At 41.6% G+C, this 12,325-nt stretch overlaps 1 protein-coding gene across 1 annotated transcript in view; it reads left to right on the top strand.

Annotated features, from left to right (window-relative positions):
• The first annotated feature begins 1,931 nt into the window (after positions 1-1,931).
• COMMD1 (copper metabolism (Murr1) domain containing 1) overlaps positions 1,932-12,325 on the top strand; it is a 57,214-nt gene continuing 46,820 nt past the window's right edge. Inside the window, exons 1-2 of the mRNA XM_009576984.1 lie at positions 1,932-2,084; positions 2,364-2,645. Of these exons, the coding sequence (XP_009575279.1) occupies positions 1,932-2,084; positions 2,364-2,645 (435 nt within the window). The remainder of the gene's footprint in view (positions 2,085-2,363; positions 2,646-12,325) is intronic.

Raw genomic sequence — 12,325 nt, 5'->3', positions numbered from 1 at the left:
CGTAAGGTGCTGGGGTTGTTGATTCACCTCTATTCCTCCCCCCCTTCACATAAACCAACACAAAGCGGTAGTTGGTGTCACACAACATGCGAACAGATCCACACACGGATGTAGTGGTATGAAAAATATTAAAACAGAAAATATTCCACACTGCTGCTAATAGACAGTCCTGTTCACGTAAGACGTGGGTGTAGGAAAGGACTGTAAGTCTGAATAGCTTTTCTTTTGAAAACGAAAATAAGTGCTTTTTTCACTTAGAGCATAATTAGATGTTACAGGATAATTACATCTTAAGTATCTTCATGATAAAAGCAAACAACATATACAGATACAGTGAATGCCCTATAGAAAAGACACAGCGGTACACTCTGCATCTCGAATTTTATAATAAATTGGCAGACGCTCCTATTAAGCTGGAACCTGATACAGCCGAGCAGTTACTTGTGGTGTGGATTGCCATTTCTTTTCTCAATCACGTAACAGATAGCAGCTAATCCATTGCGAGAGCAATGGAAGGCAGCGTGTCCCTCTTTTTTTAAAAACAAAACAAACCAAAAAGACCCCAAAAAAACCAACAACAAAAAAACAACACCCCACCTATAAAAGCTTCAGGAGAAAGATCTTATACACTGGATGATAAAGGCAACGTAACTGTTGTAGATCACAGTTGTTTGTTGGGGTTTTTTTTCGGGGGGGGGGGGGTGTTTCTGGTTTTGCTTTTCTTTTGAAAAGACTCAGGGTAAGGAGGACGTGGTGGTGTATCTGCTGAAGGTTGAGCACATCGCGGTGTTGGCTTTACTCCCTTCAAAGCAGCAAACCTGCCGCTGTTCTCTGTCGCTTGCGTGATACCTGAGCTCTTTGTTTTGGGCTAGTTCTTGTGATTTGGGTGTTTTTTTTTTTTTACCTGCCGTTTTATTTCAGGCCGCTCCTGGTGTGACTAGGATTGCGTACTTTGACATCTGTCTGGTCTAGAGGAAGGCAGCAAAGCCTACCGGTAGCTCGCCCCGCTGACAATTTTAGTTCATCGCTGATGAAGTTGGCAGAAGCAGCAGGTCTTGCGTCCTCGGCAAGCTCACGGAGCGCCAACCCATCGGTTTTTAGATAAGCGATACCCAATTTTGCAGACAAGCAATGTGAAGCAAACAGTGTGCGTCCGGCCGAAAGCCACACGGTGTCACCCCCTTGGCTAACGAGAGCGAGATCATCATTTCCCTGAGCACACGGAGCACAGCAGTAGGAATACCATGTCAAGGAAAATTAGATGGAGGCAAATCCTAAGGGTTGCAGCATTGGCCACGCTTCACCTTGCTGTGCTCCACGTTGGTGTGTGCTTGGAGGTGGCATATTCATTTAGGGTAAGCTGCGTCCATTTTGGGTGAGAATGAAGCAAAAGCATCTGCTTGAAACTACGATGGGGAAACTTAGCCACGGTTTCCTCTTCCACCTCCTGTCCTCCCCTCCCTTCCCTTCACAGCCATATTTAGCAACCATTGCCAGTTAGGCAATGCAAATTTAAGGCTGTAGGATTATCAGCTCTGGAAAAATAGGTGGAAAAACTGGGTATCTATTAAAAAAGGGTTTGGGAAGAATAATTTCTGTTGCTGCGCGGGGAGGAGGAGTAAATGATCTCTTACACCCCCTTGCAAAACACAAATACAGTGTTTAGCCTGAGAGAGCCCACTGACCCTTCGGAAGAAGCTGCAGTTGCATTTTTAAGGATTGCTTCACGCAGACGGACTCTCCCTGGGAAGACTCGCGCTCGTGCCGCTGCAGCCAGCGCACCGCCGCGGCCGGTGCTGCAGGCCCTGCTTGACTGGTGCAGCGTTTACCAGTTTTGCTTCCTTGTCTGCGGTGTGGAGGTGGCAGATGAAGCTGTGGATGTTGCAGCGAGCTGGGATGTCTTCTCACTTGTTTCGGCCTTGGCCGGGGGCATGCCGTGTTTGCCCCGGCTCCCGGCTTTCCCGTTTAATAGACCATCAGAACAGCAGTATCGTGTTCCCAGCAGTGACCAGTTGGGTATGCCTAGGGCATACTGGGGAAAGGGCCAGGCAGACAGTGAGAAGTCTCTTTGTTATCCTGTACCAGTACTGCATTCCAAAGGCGCTCCCAGTTTCCTCGTCACTTACCGATCCGTTACCTTCCAGCTGTCGGGGGACAGGAATCTGGGATAAGTGGTAGGAGCTTGCAAGTTGAATTTTAATGAAGGTTGTCAGGTTATGTCCATAACCCAGCTTTTTTTGCACTATGCCTTTAAAATCTGGTATTTGTAAAACCCTAAAGATGTGACCTTTTGGTAGACTGTTCAGCTTAGACTGTTAAAGAGTATTTTTCAGCAAGCTTTTCCCTTTTTCTCCTCTCTACAGTCAATTGCTTCAGCAGACATGGATTTTAATCAGCTGGAAGCTTTTCTCACTGCACAAACCAAAAAACAAGGTGGCATCACATCCGATCAAGCTGCAGTCATTGCAAAATTTTGGAAGAACCACCGAATAAAGATCCACGAGAGCCTGATCAATCAAAGCCGTTGGGATAATGTCTTGAAAAACATGAACTGGCGAGTGGATCTGAAGTCACAGTCAAGACACATCGATCAGATAAACACTCCAGTTGCAATAGTTGAAATGGAACTGGGAAAAAATGGGCAGGTAGGCTTTCTTTTGCAAAATACATAAACCTGATTTAGCTACATATGTGCTGAGACATTTTACCTATTGCTGAATTCACTGCCTCCAAATCAGGTCAGTGTATTTTCACCACTGGGCCTTTAAGGTACTTGAACGTGTGGTCCATCTTTGGATACAAAGATACATTCTGGGTGGTGAATGCAATTTTTGCTTAATTTATATCTTCATATATGTATTGACAGCTCTCTTTACATTAAGCTTGGAAAATCCAAGGATGTAGAAATCAAACATAAAATCAGCCGTACGAGCAATTATATTAAAATTACATTTGTATTCCATGCATTGCAAAGTCGATTAGTCTTTTTTTTTTTTCCCCCCCTTGTCAAATACTAAAATTAGGTAATATCTGCAAAGTAGAAGCTGAAAAAGAATAAAGTTCACAAATTGTGATGATCAAGCATCCCTTACGTTTTAGGACAAATGAGGGGAAAGACTCCTCTTTATTTTACATAACACCGATTTTCATGTTGCAAGTACATCTTGATTACCAGTCACATTATGCAATCTGGTCTTATCTGCCTGAAAGAGATATATAGCTCTATCAGTGTTGAACACTGCATTTCTTTTTAATCTTTATAATTCGTATGAATGTACAACTAAAGGCACAGCTTCCCATCTTCAATTTTTCTGTCTTTTTCTGACAGGAAATGTGTTTCAATTTGGTATCTTTTTCCTCTGCCATGTGTTAGCAAATCTTAAAACCTCGTTTCTTAGCAGTAGCTACTGCAAATCATACCATGAGCTAATTTGGGGATTTTTATGTTAATAGTTAACATTTAGCAAGTTTTCTTGAATTTCATATTTTAGTAGCTTATAGCAAAAGAGTACCGGGATTAGGTATACTTAAAATGTGTATGTGTGTTTGTGTATATACAAACACGCACACGCATATACACAAACCTGGAGTATACCTATGCAGACTGAATGGCTTAATTGAAACTGTGTGGCTATACCAAGGCCAGAAAGAAGCACAAGTAAATCGGGATGCTACTGAGACAGTATATATTGTTGAAGTTATTCTGTTAGTCTGCTTTTTGTCTCGGTCTTTGAAAGCTCACCCTTCCTAAGCGCTGACCCTCCGCCTTCCACTCATGGATCTCTGCAGTGACCAATACAATAATGGTATGTGTTTTTAGGTTTTTTCCTGGCCTCAAAAAAGTGGAGTTTTCTGCTCAGGATCTTGAGATTGGAAATAATTATACTCCATTAGTAACAAATGCAAAAAGTTTTTTAAAACAAAAAAAGGTTACAGTGGGTACATTAGAATGAGTACATTAGTGGGCAGATGGAAAAAATAACCGTGTTCATTAAAAAAAAAAAAAAATCCTTAACTCAGAACCACTGTTGTATTTCCTAAGGGAATTATGTAGTTAGTGACTCTTGTTTTGAAATTGTTTTTTCCCCGGTAATGGATTATTACGGTAACATCACTCAGCAAGTACATTTATATTTCTTCCACCCTGTGCAGCGAGAGAAAGGCGATGTGAACATGAAGGAAGAATAGACATTTCTGAGACACTGTAATTTCTCTTACCAACAAAACCAGAATGAATTATTTTAGCGATGCAGCTTCATACTTCATAGGGAAGTGGTTATGTGAATGTATTTTTTGAACTGCCATCAGCCATATCTTTTGTCTCCTTTGCTGAGGACAGTGCGGTAGTGACCTGTAGGCAAGTCTGACTATTGGTTCGAATAAGGGTATTAGACTGGTACTTACAGAAATAGTCATGGAATAATTAGGATTGTCACCACTTGAGTCAAAATTGGCATTTATTTTAATGCGCTGTGGTTTCATGTAGTCTTTAGCTTTGGTTTAAATAGGTTTTCTGCTCCAAAGCGTTTGGCTGAGGCAGTCTGCAGCATGCTCACGTGAAGGGCCAAGGCAGGGGAGTTGGGGGAACCCCAGGAACGAAACAGCAGCAAGTGGGTTGCCAGAACAATTCATCCAGCCCTCAGCCTCTTCCCACATGTGTTTGGGGACCTCCTGGAAAGATGGACCTCCTGGAAAGATGGTCGCCAGAGACTTAGTATTGGAGGTTGAACGAGTTGGTCTTGTATGCTGGATCCAGCCCACAAACTTAAAACCATCATGTTTTATAGCCTTTATATGTATTTTTACATTATTGTTAGCACATTTTTACCTGTTCTAAATATAAAGTTTTGTAGCACATCAAGGTACGCTGGTACCTTTCTGAAACTTTAACAGAGAGAACATCTTTTCTAAAAGGTTGTCAGTCGTAGATGTGATTTGACAAATAGTGAAGATCTCCTGGATTTGTAGAAGAAAGCTGGCTGATGATTCAGGAGTAAATTATTCACAACAGACTATTTTCATTTGGACACTTGATAACAGGGGAGTATACAAATGCATTGATGTGTAATGAATTGACATTAATATTTCATATGTTTCAACAGAAGCAAAGAAATGCTCTGTAGAAAATGTACCTTTCCAGAACTCAGAGTCGCTCCAATTCTTCTCGGTGTCTCTGGACTGGATTTAGATCTCTGCCCAGCAGAAGGCCAGGCGGTTTGGTGGAGTGTCTGCTCCTTCTGCTTCAATAAGTAACCTTGCTTTCTGCTTGCCACTTCTGAATTTTAATCAGTCAGTTCTTTCATGACGGAAAGAATATATGCATAAGAGCTAATACAGCTAGAAATGGGGAATTTGATGTGACTGGTTCATAGATGTCAGGAGCCCGAGTTTATATGAATTATGTCAAATTTCCTGAATGTTTTCTGATGGAAGAGAGATGTTTCTGGGTTTGAGAATCCGTTACAACTTGCATGAATTAATTCTTACTATCCTTGGCATTACTGATAATAGAAAAAAAAAATGAACCCTTTCCTCTAAGTGCTCTTAAAAACGCTTCTAATGATAAACATTCAGAAATACTGGTCCTCCAAACTTTGGGAAGTTTGGTTCAGGATCTGTAACTTGCAGTTTGAACTTCTTCAGTAAAGATTTTACAGTGACATTTTAAGTTTCCTTTATGCTGGTGATGTAGTCTTTATACATCCTGGTTAAAGGCAGGTAAACATGATAGTCATGAAGTACTCTGCTTTGAAAGCCCTTTTGACTAAAAATAAAATCCTAAAGCAGTAGCACTTTAGCCTGCATTTGCCTTCATCTGCTCGTGATACTCAGCACTCATCACTGCCAGTCCATTCTTTCCTTTTGAACAGCCCATCTTTTCTTTTGCACAATGGTTTTATCCTCCTGTATCTCTGTACCGTGCTGGCTTTCTCTTAAAATGCCCTGCCCCCTTCTTTACATCCTTTTTAATCTTGTTCTCCCTCTCTGGACATGGCTGTAAAGCTCTTTTGACGTGAAATTTCAGCCGGACACGAATCTGCCGGGAGGGACAGCGGAGTGAGCTGGAGAGTCGCCCCTCGCCTGCCCTTCCTGCCCCGCTGCATCGACCCTGCTCCGTATGGTGAACGGTCGCTGCCGCGCAATGTTAGGTCACCTGCAGGCTTCAGTCACAGATTTATTATCTGACCCAGTCATTAATAGAAAATAAATGCATTGGCTTTGCACTGTGGCTTGGCATTAAGATATATGTAAACTTGTTTTATGGACTTTGTCATGTTATTTTCCTTACGAGATGTGCCTCTCCCTTGAGGCTGTGTTCTTCCCACTAGTATTCTGGGCTAATTTCCCAATAAGTTTTACTTTCTTGCAGCGTTATGTATTTTGCAGTTTAATGTCTGAGACTGATCAAATGTTATAGATTAGCCTGAATATTTGCTCTTGGCTTTTGTGCTTGAAGTTATTTACAGAGTGGGTATTTTCACATGCATTTCTTTTCGGTGTTTAAGATACTGGTAATCCATGTAATAGCACTTTTATTGGAGTTTTGTGCGATGTTAAGCATGTTTTATGAGCAAAGAGTATTTTCTGCCCTAATTTAACATGAGGTCTGGGATTCCACTGCAGGATTCTTCCCGAAAGACCTGAGGAAATTGCATCAGGATTATGGATTACAGGGGTTTTTTTTCCCCAAACATTATATATCTCTTCTCTTCCCTTTTTTAAAACATCTACCTGACAGAGGTGTCATAAAACTTAGTTAATAGTATACAGTAGGTAAATACTACTATATAGTAATACTAAAAGCCACAGTATAAATTAAGAAATTAGGATAATCTCTTTCAAATTTAAGGGCAAAGAGCAGCCTCTCATTCTATATAATTTTTCTGAAATCACCAAGGATATGTATCTTCATATAAAACAAACATCCTTCTTTAAAGGATGGGCAAACATTAGTAATAGACTTTTGATAAATTGAAAATCCAGTATTTCCTAGTTCTGACTATATTTTGATTGTCACTTTAAACTCTCACCAGTGAGATAAATACTTTCTGATGAAAGGACTTACTAGATGAAGTGATCCTTTGCCAGTGCAAGAACTTACCTGATACTGAAAAAGTAAGAACTGTCAGCTCACAGTTTACCTTAGGTGTATCACATCTGCTCTCTGCTAATGGCTGGGTCCAGACCCTTGTAATTCAGAGAAAATAATAATAATTCAGGTAATAATTCTGATAATTCAGGTGCGGAAAGAATTCATAATGAATGTAGACAATTGTCATGTGCTATATGTAGGAGGTAAAATGCTACCAGGATTTTGAAGGTCTGGAGCTTGAATGTCATCAACTTTTAGTTTGTATGACTATGAAGATTTAATTCTTTTACTGGTCTGGGAGGGGGTGAGGTAGGTCTCAAAGTAAACTTTTGGGAAATCAGAATTGTTTCTGACTTGTTAATTATGTATATTCTATGCAAATTTAGGTTGGAATTTGTATCAGCCGTGCTATAAACAAATGATGAGCTGAATTCAGACACGTTGAGAAATATTAAAATTGAACATGCTTTCACAGTGTAATAAAAAATCTCATTACATTGCTAGGATTACAGACTGAATGCCGCTGAGGATCTGTTGGTGTTTGCAAATTTTTGTAAGCACGGGTCTCTTGGTTTCCCTAGGCTGCGGGTATCTCCAGCAATAGCTTTCGCTGCTGAAGAAAGGTCAGGTCAAGAAAACGTCATGAGTAAACTCATGCTGTAGGGAGGAGGGATTATGGCTGCGCTTGCTTTTGCCTCCGTGTGACTCCAGGTCAGGCTGTTTCAGAGCTATCACTGAAAATAACTTCAGATAATGGACTTCCAGTCCTTTTTATGTAGCATCTATTCTGAAAAGACAGACTGCCTTTTGTAGGATATCGGTATGGGCTAAGCGGTGCTTAGGGAGATGAAAAGCAGTTCTAGGTACCCAAAGCAAAATAAGGGCAGCCTGGCCTGCAAAGGGGAAGGAAGAACAACGACCAAACAATTTTTCCTTTCCAGCCTTAATCCATTTTAATCTTTGTAGTTATTAACATTATCAGAACAGTTGTTCCGGTCAAAAATGGGAAAGCGTGGGCATGTAGAAGCCAAATCGATCAACTTAACCGCAACGGGCTTAATACTTTTATGTGATTACAAATATAAAACCCAGTAAGTAGAAGTTAGTGGAAAAAAATCACCTTTGTGGCCAAGCCTAATGTAATCACTTGAGCTTTTGTTCACCTTGGAAATTTATGAGCTGGAGGGAACAGTTACATAAGGCAGTACAGTGAAAAGCAAATAAAAACCAGAGAGGGCAACGGGTCACTCGGCACAGAGAAAACTGGAACACAGTTGACTGACTTAACTCAGTTATTTCCTTAATCCTCTGCATGGCACTCTCTGTAGTCCTTTGCTTTGACAGTTCAATTTTTGTCACCTTGTCCTGAAAAGCAAAGTGAAATTTGGGGAACAAGAAGAGAATTTTGTTATTTGTGGCTGTTGGGATTTTTAAGTGCAGTATGTTACGGAGATAAGAGGATTAAATTGAGATATTACATAACTGTCTGACTTGAATTGTCACTTTTCTACTGTATATATTTGACAGTTTTTTTCATGAGGACCTCACCTGTTCATCCTATACAAGCAAGGATATTCTACAATTAGAGGTACTAACAGTTTCCATCCTTGTTTATTTGTGCCGTGTATCATACACATACGGGTGTGCAGGTGCATGCACATACATATGTTCCTTGTCAACTGTTTTTACTCTGGAACTGGATTTGCTGAAGTAGTTAAATAGAATAATTGAAGTGAGACATAAATATTTTTGATTGTAGCCAAGCTCAGGGTATTATGGGGAGAATTCTGGATTAACTGGAGGTGAGCTGTATGAAGATAGATGTTATCGTAACGATGCATATTTACTGCCTTTCATCTGCCTAAATTCAGATTCAGTCCTGGACCCTTGAAATTTTTTACCTTCTCAGAAAATATATTGAGGTCTTGGACGTTATGACAGGGAACTTGCCATCTGTTATGCATCTCATGAGATCCACAAATATTTTGCAATCTAACATCAATCTGGCATTCTCATGCAGCAATAAAATGTTGTGTAGCTTTGATGAAACACCCTGCAGAGCTGTCTCTTGCAGCCTTGGGATGCAGGCTACGATGAGGCTGGGACAGGGGCAGCTGGGTTCAACAGACCTGTCTGTTGAAAATTGTCTCCAACAAATGCATTTCATCACTCAGCTACACCTTTTTCTGGAATTGGTGCTACACATTTACAAGTTAGTCAGAAGAACCTGTTCTTCCTTCTTATCATCCCTATGTTATCCCTGCCTGCTCGTGGCTTTTCTGGAAGTCCTCACCCTGGTTTTCTACCAGCTCCCTTGCCCCCAGAAGTGGTCTGTATGCTTTTGGAACTTACCCTTAGCTAACAGCCCTCGATCCTCATCCTGGCTCCCCTACTGAAAGCGTTTCTATAACTTTTCAACCTTTTCTTTGCTATTCCTGCAGCGCTGGGATAGGTTATCCTGAGAGTTTGTGGCGGTGCATGCTTCGAGATCTTCAGGACTCAAGCTGGATAAAGTCACCGTGGTCAGACATATGGTCAGGGTCTCCGCCACAGCAGACCCGAGCATTTAGCCAGCAGACTTTCAGGTGAAACGGATGGTTTCATGCTCCTTGTTTAATCCAGTCGCTGTGTGCGTTTCAGTTCCTTCTCTATTCACCGAACCTCAAGTGGAAGACTGAGCCAAGAGCGTGTTTCTGTTGCTTTTGTACTTTGTGCTTCAGTTCAGTCTGAATGCGTGGACTTCTGGGTCAGGAAAACAGGAGTTCGGTTTCAGCAGAGGGAGAGCGGTTGTTTGGGAACTGTGACACTGGATGTTGGGGGGCCGAAAAAAGCTGACGGCGTTTAAAGAGAACACATTGCAGAGGCTGGATGCAAAGATGGCTGATGAGTGTCAAAACCTCCGCAGCGCTGGCTCTGTTCTCTAATAAGAAAGTTCCTGTGTCACTAATGAGATTAGAGGATGCTTATGAGTTTCTTGTGCTTCCTCATCACTTTGCATTAACTGGGTAATTCGGAGGCCCTAAACTGCATACGCCCCATCACCAAAGGAGTTGCTCGGTTTGAGGCAGGTTGGCAGAGCAGTTTCAACGCGACACTTGCACTACTGCTGTCGTGTAAATAATCACAGACGGCTCCACTGTCCGTGCAATCCCCCACCACCATGGACTTGGGAGTTGTATAGAGGCTGACTGCAAATACGCAAATTAAAGCATTGCATTTGCCCAAAGTGCCACGTGCAGACTGGCACCGTTTGGCTGCATGACCTTGCTCTTAAACAAGCCTGGTCAGAGCTTCTGCCTTCTTCAGAGCACAGGGGCTGGCCTGGGTCGCTGCCGGAGGGTGGAGGAGCAGCTCTGCATCTCCCACACCTACCAACCAGGTAGAGAGGCAACCTTGCTGCAGCAAAACCAGGCTTTAATTCAGGCGAAATGTAGCATAAGGCTTGGAGAGATGGAGCTTTAATGTACGAAGTGGAAGGTCTTTGGCGATTTGCGGAAGGTGAGATAAACTAAAATGGAAAAGGTAGATTAAAAAATGCTGCCATTTCTCATTGTGCTTGTACCAAGCCTGGGGCAGGAGGCAGAGGGGACCATGCTTGGCCAATGTGATCGATTCCTGGCTTATTAAAAAGCAACTTTGCAATGCGAAGATTGCGTCTGTTGGCTGCCGTGTTGCCAACTATTGAGGACCCAGAGAGAGCATTTGCTGGTCTGAGGCCTCCTAGGGATAAATATATAGGAGTTGGTGATTTCTTTTGACACTGCCCACCTTTTGTAAAACCAGCAGCATGTAGTTCGGGTGTGAAAGTGAATGTGTTCTGTTTTGTGAAATAATTTATCTCGGGATAAATCCCAGAGTAAATATATTTTATGAAATATATTTACCCCAGGAGGCCTTCAAGGAAGGGGAACATGGTTGAAGGACCAAAAACTGTAATCTCCACTAGCTTCTTTTTAACAAAAGTAAAAAGTTTTGCTTGCTTCTCAAAAAAAAAGTTTAAAAAGTGGAATTTCTTTGCTGGAGAGTCTGTATACAGCAAATAAAAAACTGGCCTCTTTGCGTCTTAGCTGTTGCTGGCCATCTGTGTTCTTCAGAGGACTTGGATGTCAACATTAGCAAGTCATCTGTTCTTAGAAAACTCGAGGAAAAAAAGGAGTTGTTATGAACATAAGTGCCCACTGCATTGGCTGACAAAGCATCCTGTTTTTACAGGCCTAGCCTGGCCAAGTACATTTAAAATTGTTGTTTTGCCAGTTGGCCAGCCTTCCCACTCTAGACAATATGCCACATTGCCGCTGAAAAGCGCTTTGGAGATCCTTCCAGGTTTGTCATGGTGTCTCTTGAGATCCCCGAATAGTAGTGTTCAGGGGTGTAAATAACAACAGGTTCTTTCTTATTTTATTTTAATTAGGAAGAGCTGCTGCAGGAGAGGGTATCAGAAGATAAAAAATTGGAAAGCTGGCATGTAATTGGGGAGAAATGCTTGTAACTCACACCCTTCTTTGCCGGTTAATCCTTTGGATTCTCTTTATTCTGTCTTTTTTATATATATATATATATATACACACACACACTCTCTCTTCATAAAAGCTGGACTCCAGCTTTGCCTGTGCAAGAATTGATCCAACAAAAAACCCCACCCAACAGTACACGATAGCAAAGCAATGTCACTGCAGACTGTACAATTAAACTTGCCGTGTTTCTCTGCGTGTCTTAGTTTTTTGAGGGAAGAGTGAACCTGTGTCATTTCTTTTAAGCAGCTTGTATGTTATCTGCCAGCAGCTTTATTTTTTCACCTTTTCTTCACGAATTGAATTCCCATGTGGTGAGCAGTTCTATTAATACATTAGGCAGCAGAAGGCATGGGCAACAGGAGAATGCAATTCGTAGGCAGTTGTCTGTATAATCTTTTTATCGAGGAGATATTTCTCTTCTAATTTCTAGCAAGCTGTGGCTTTCGTCCTTCTAGTGCTTCTACTTATATGTCTCGTCCTAGTTAAAAATGGAAAAAAAACCCCACAGCACTTTTTTCCCTTCCTTTTCTTCTCGTCGTTCCCTTTACAAAAATCTCTTAACAGAGGGATTTCGCTGGTAGCTGCTGGAATTTGTTGGTGTACAAAACTGTCCTTGGCAGTCGGTAACTGAGCGTTAATGCTGAGGTATTATGAGCTCCCTGTACAAAAATGTAGTTAATCAACATGTGAAATGTTTGGAATACTAGCGCTGTGTCTG

Source organism: Fulmarus glacialis, unplaced genomic scaffold, assembly GCF_000690835.1.
Source record: "Fulmarus glacialis isolate BGI_N327 unplaced genomic scaffold, ASM69083v1 scaffold9624, whole genome shotgun sequence".
NCBI lineage: Eukaryota > Metazoa > Chordata > Aves > Procellariiformes > Procellariidae > Fulmarus > Fulmarus glacialis.
Note: the sequence above shows the minus strand (reverse complement) of the source record. Positions and strands in the feature narration are given on the sequence as shown.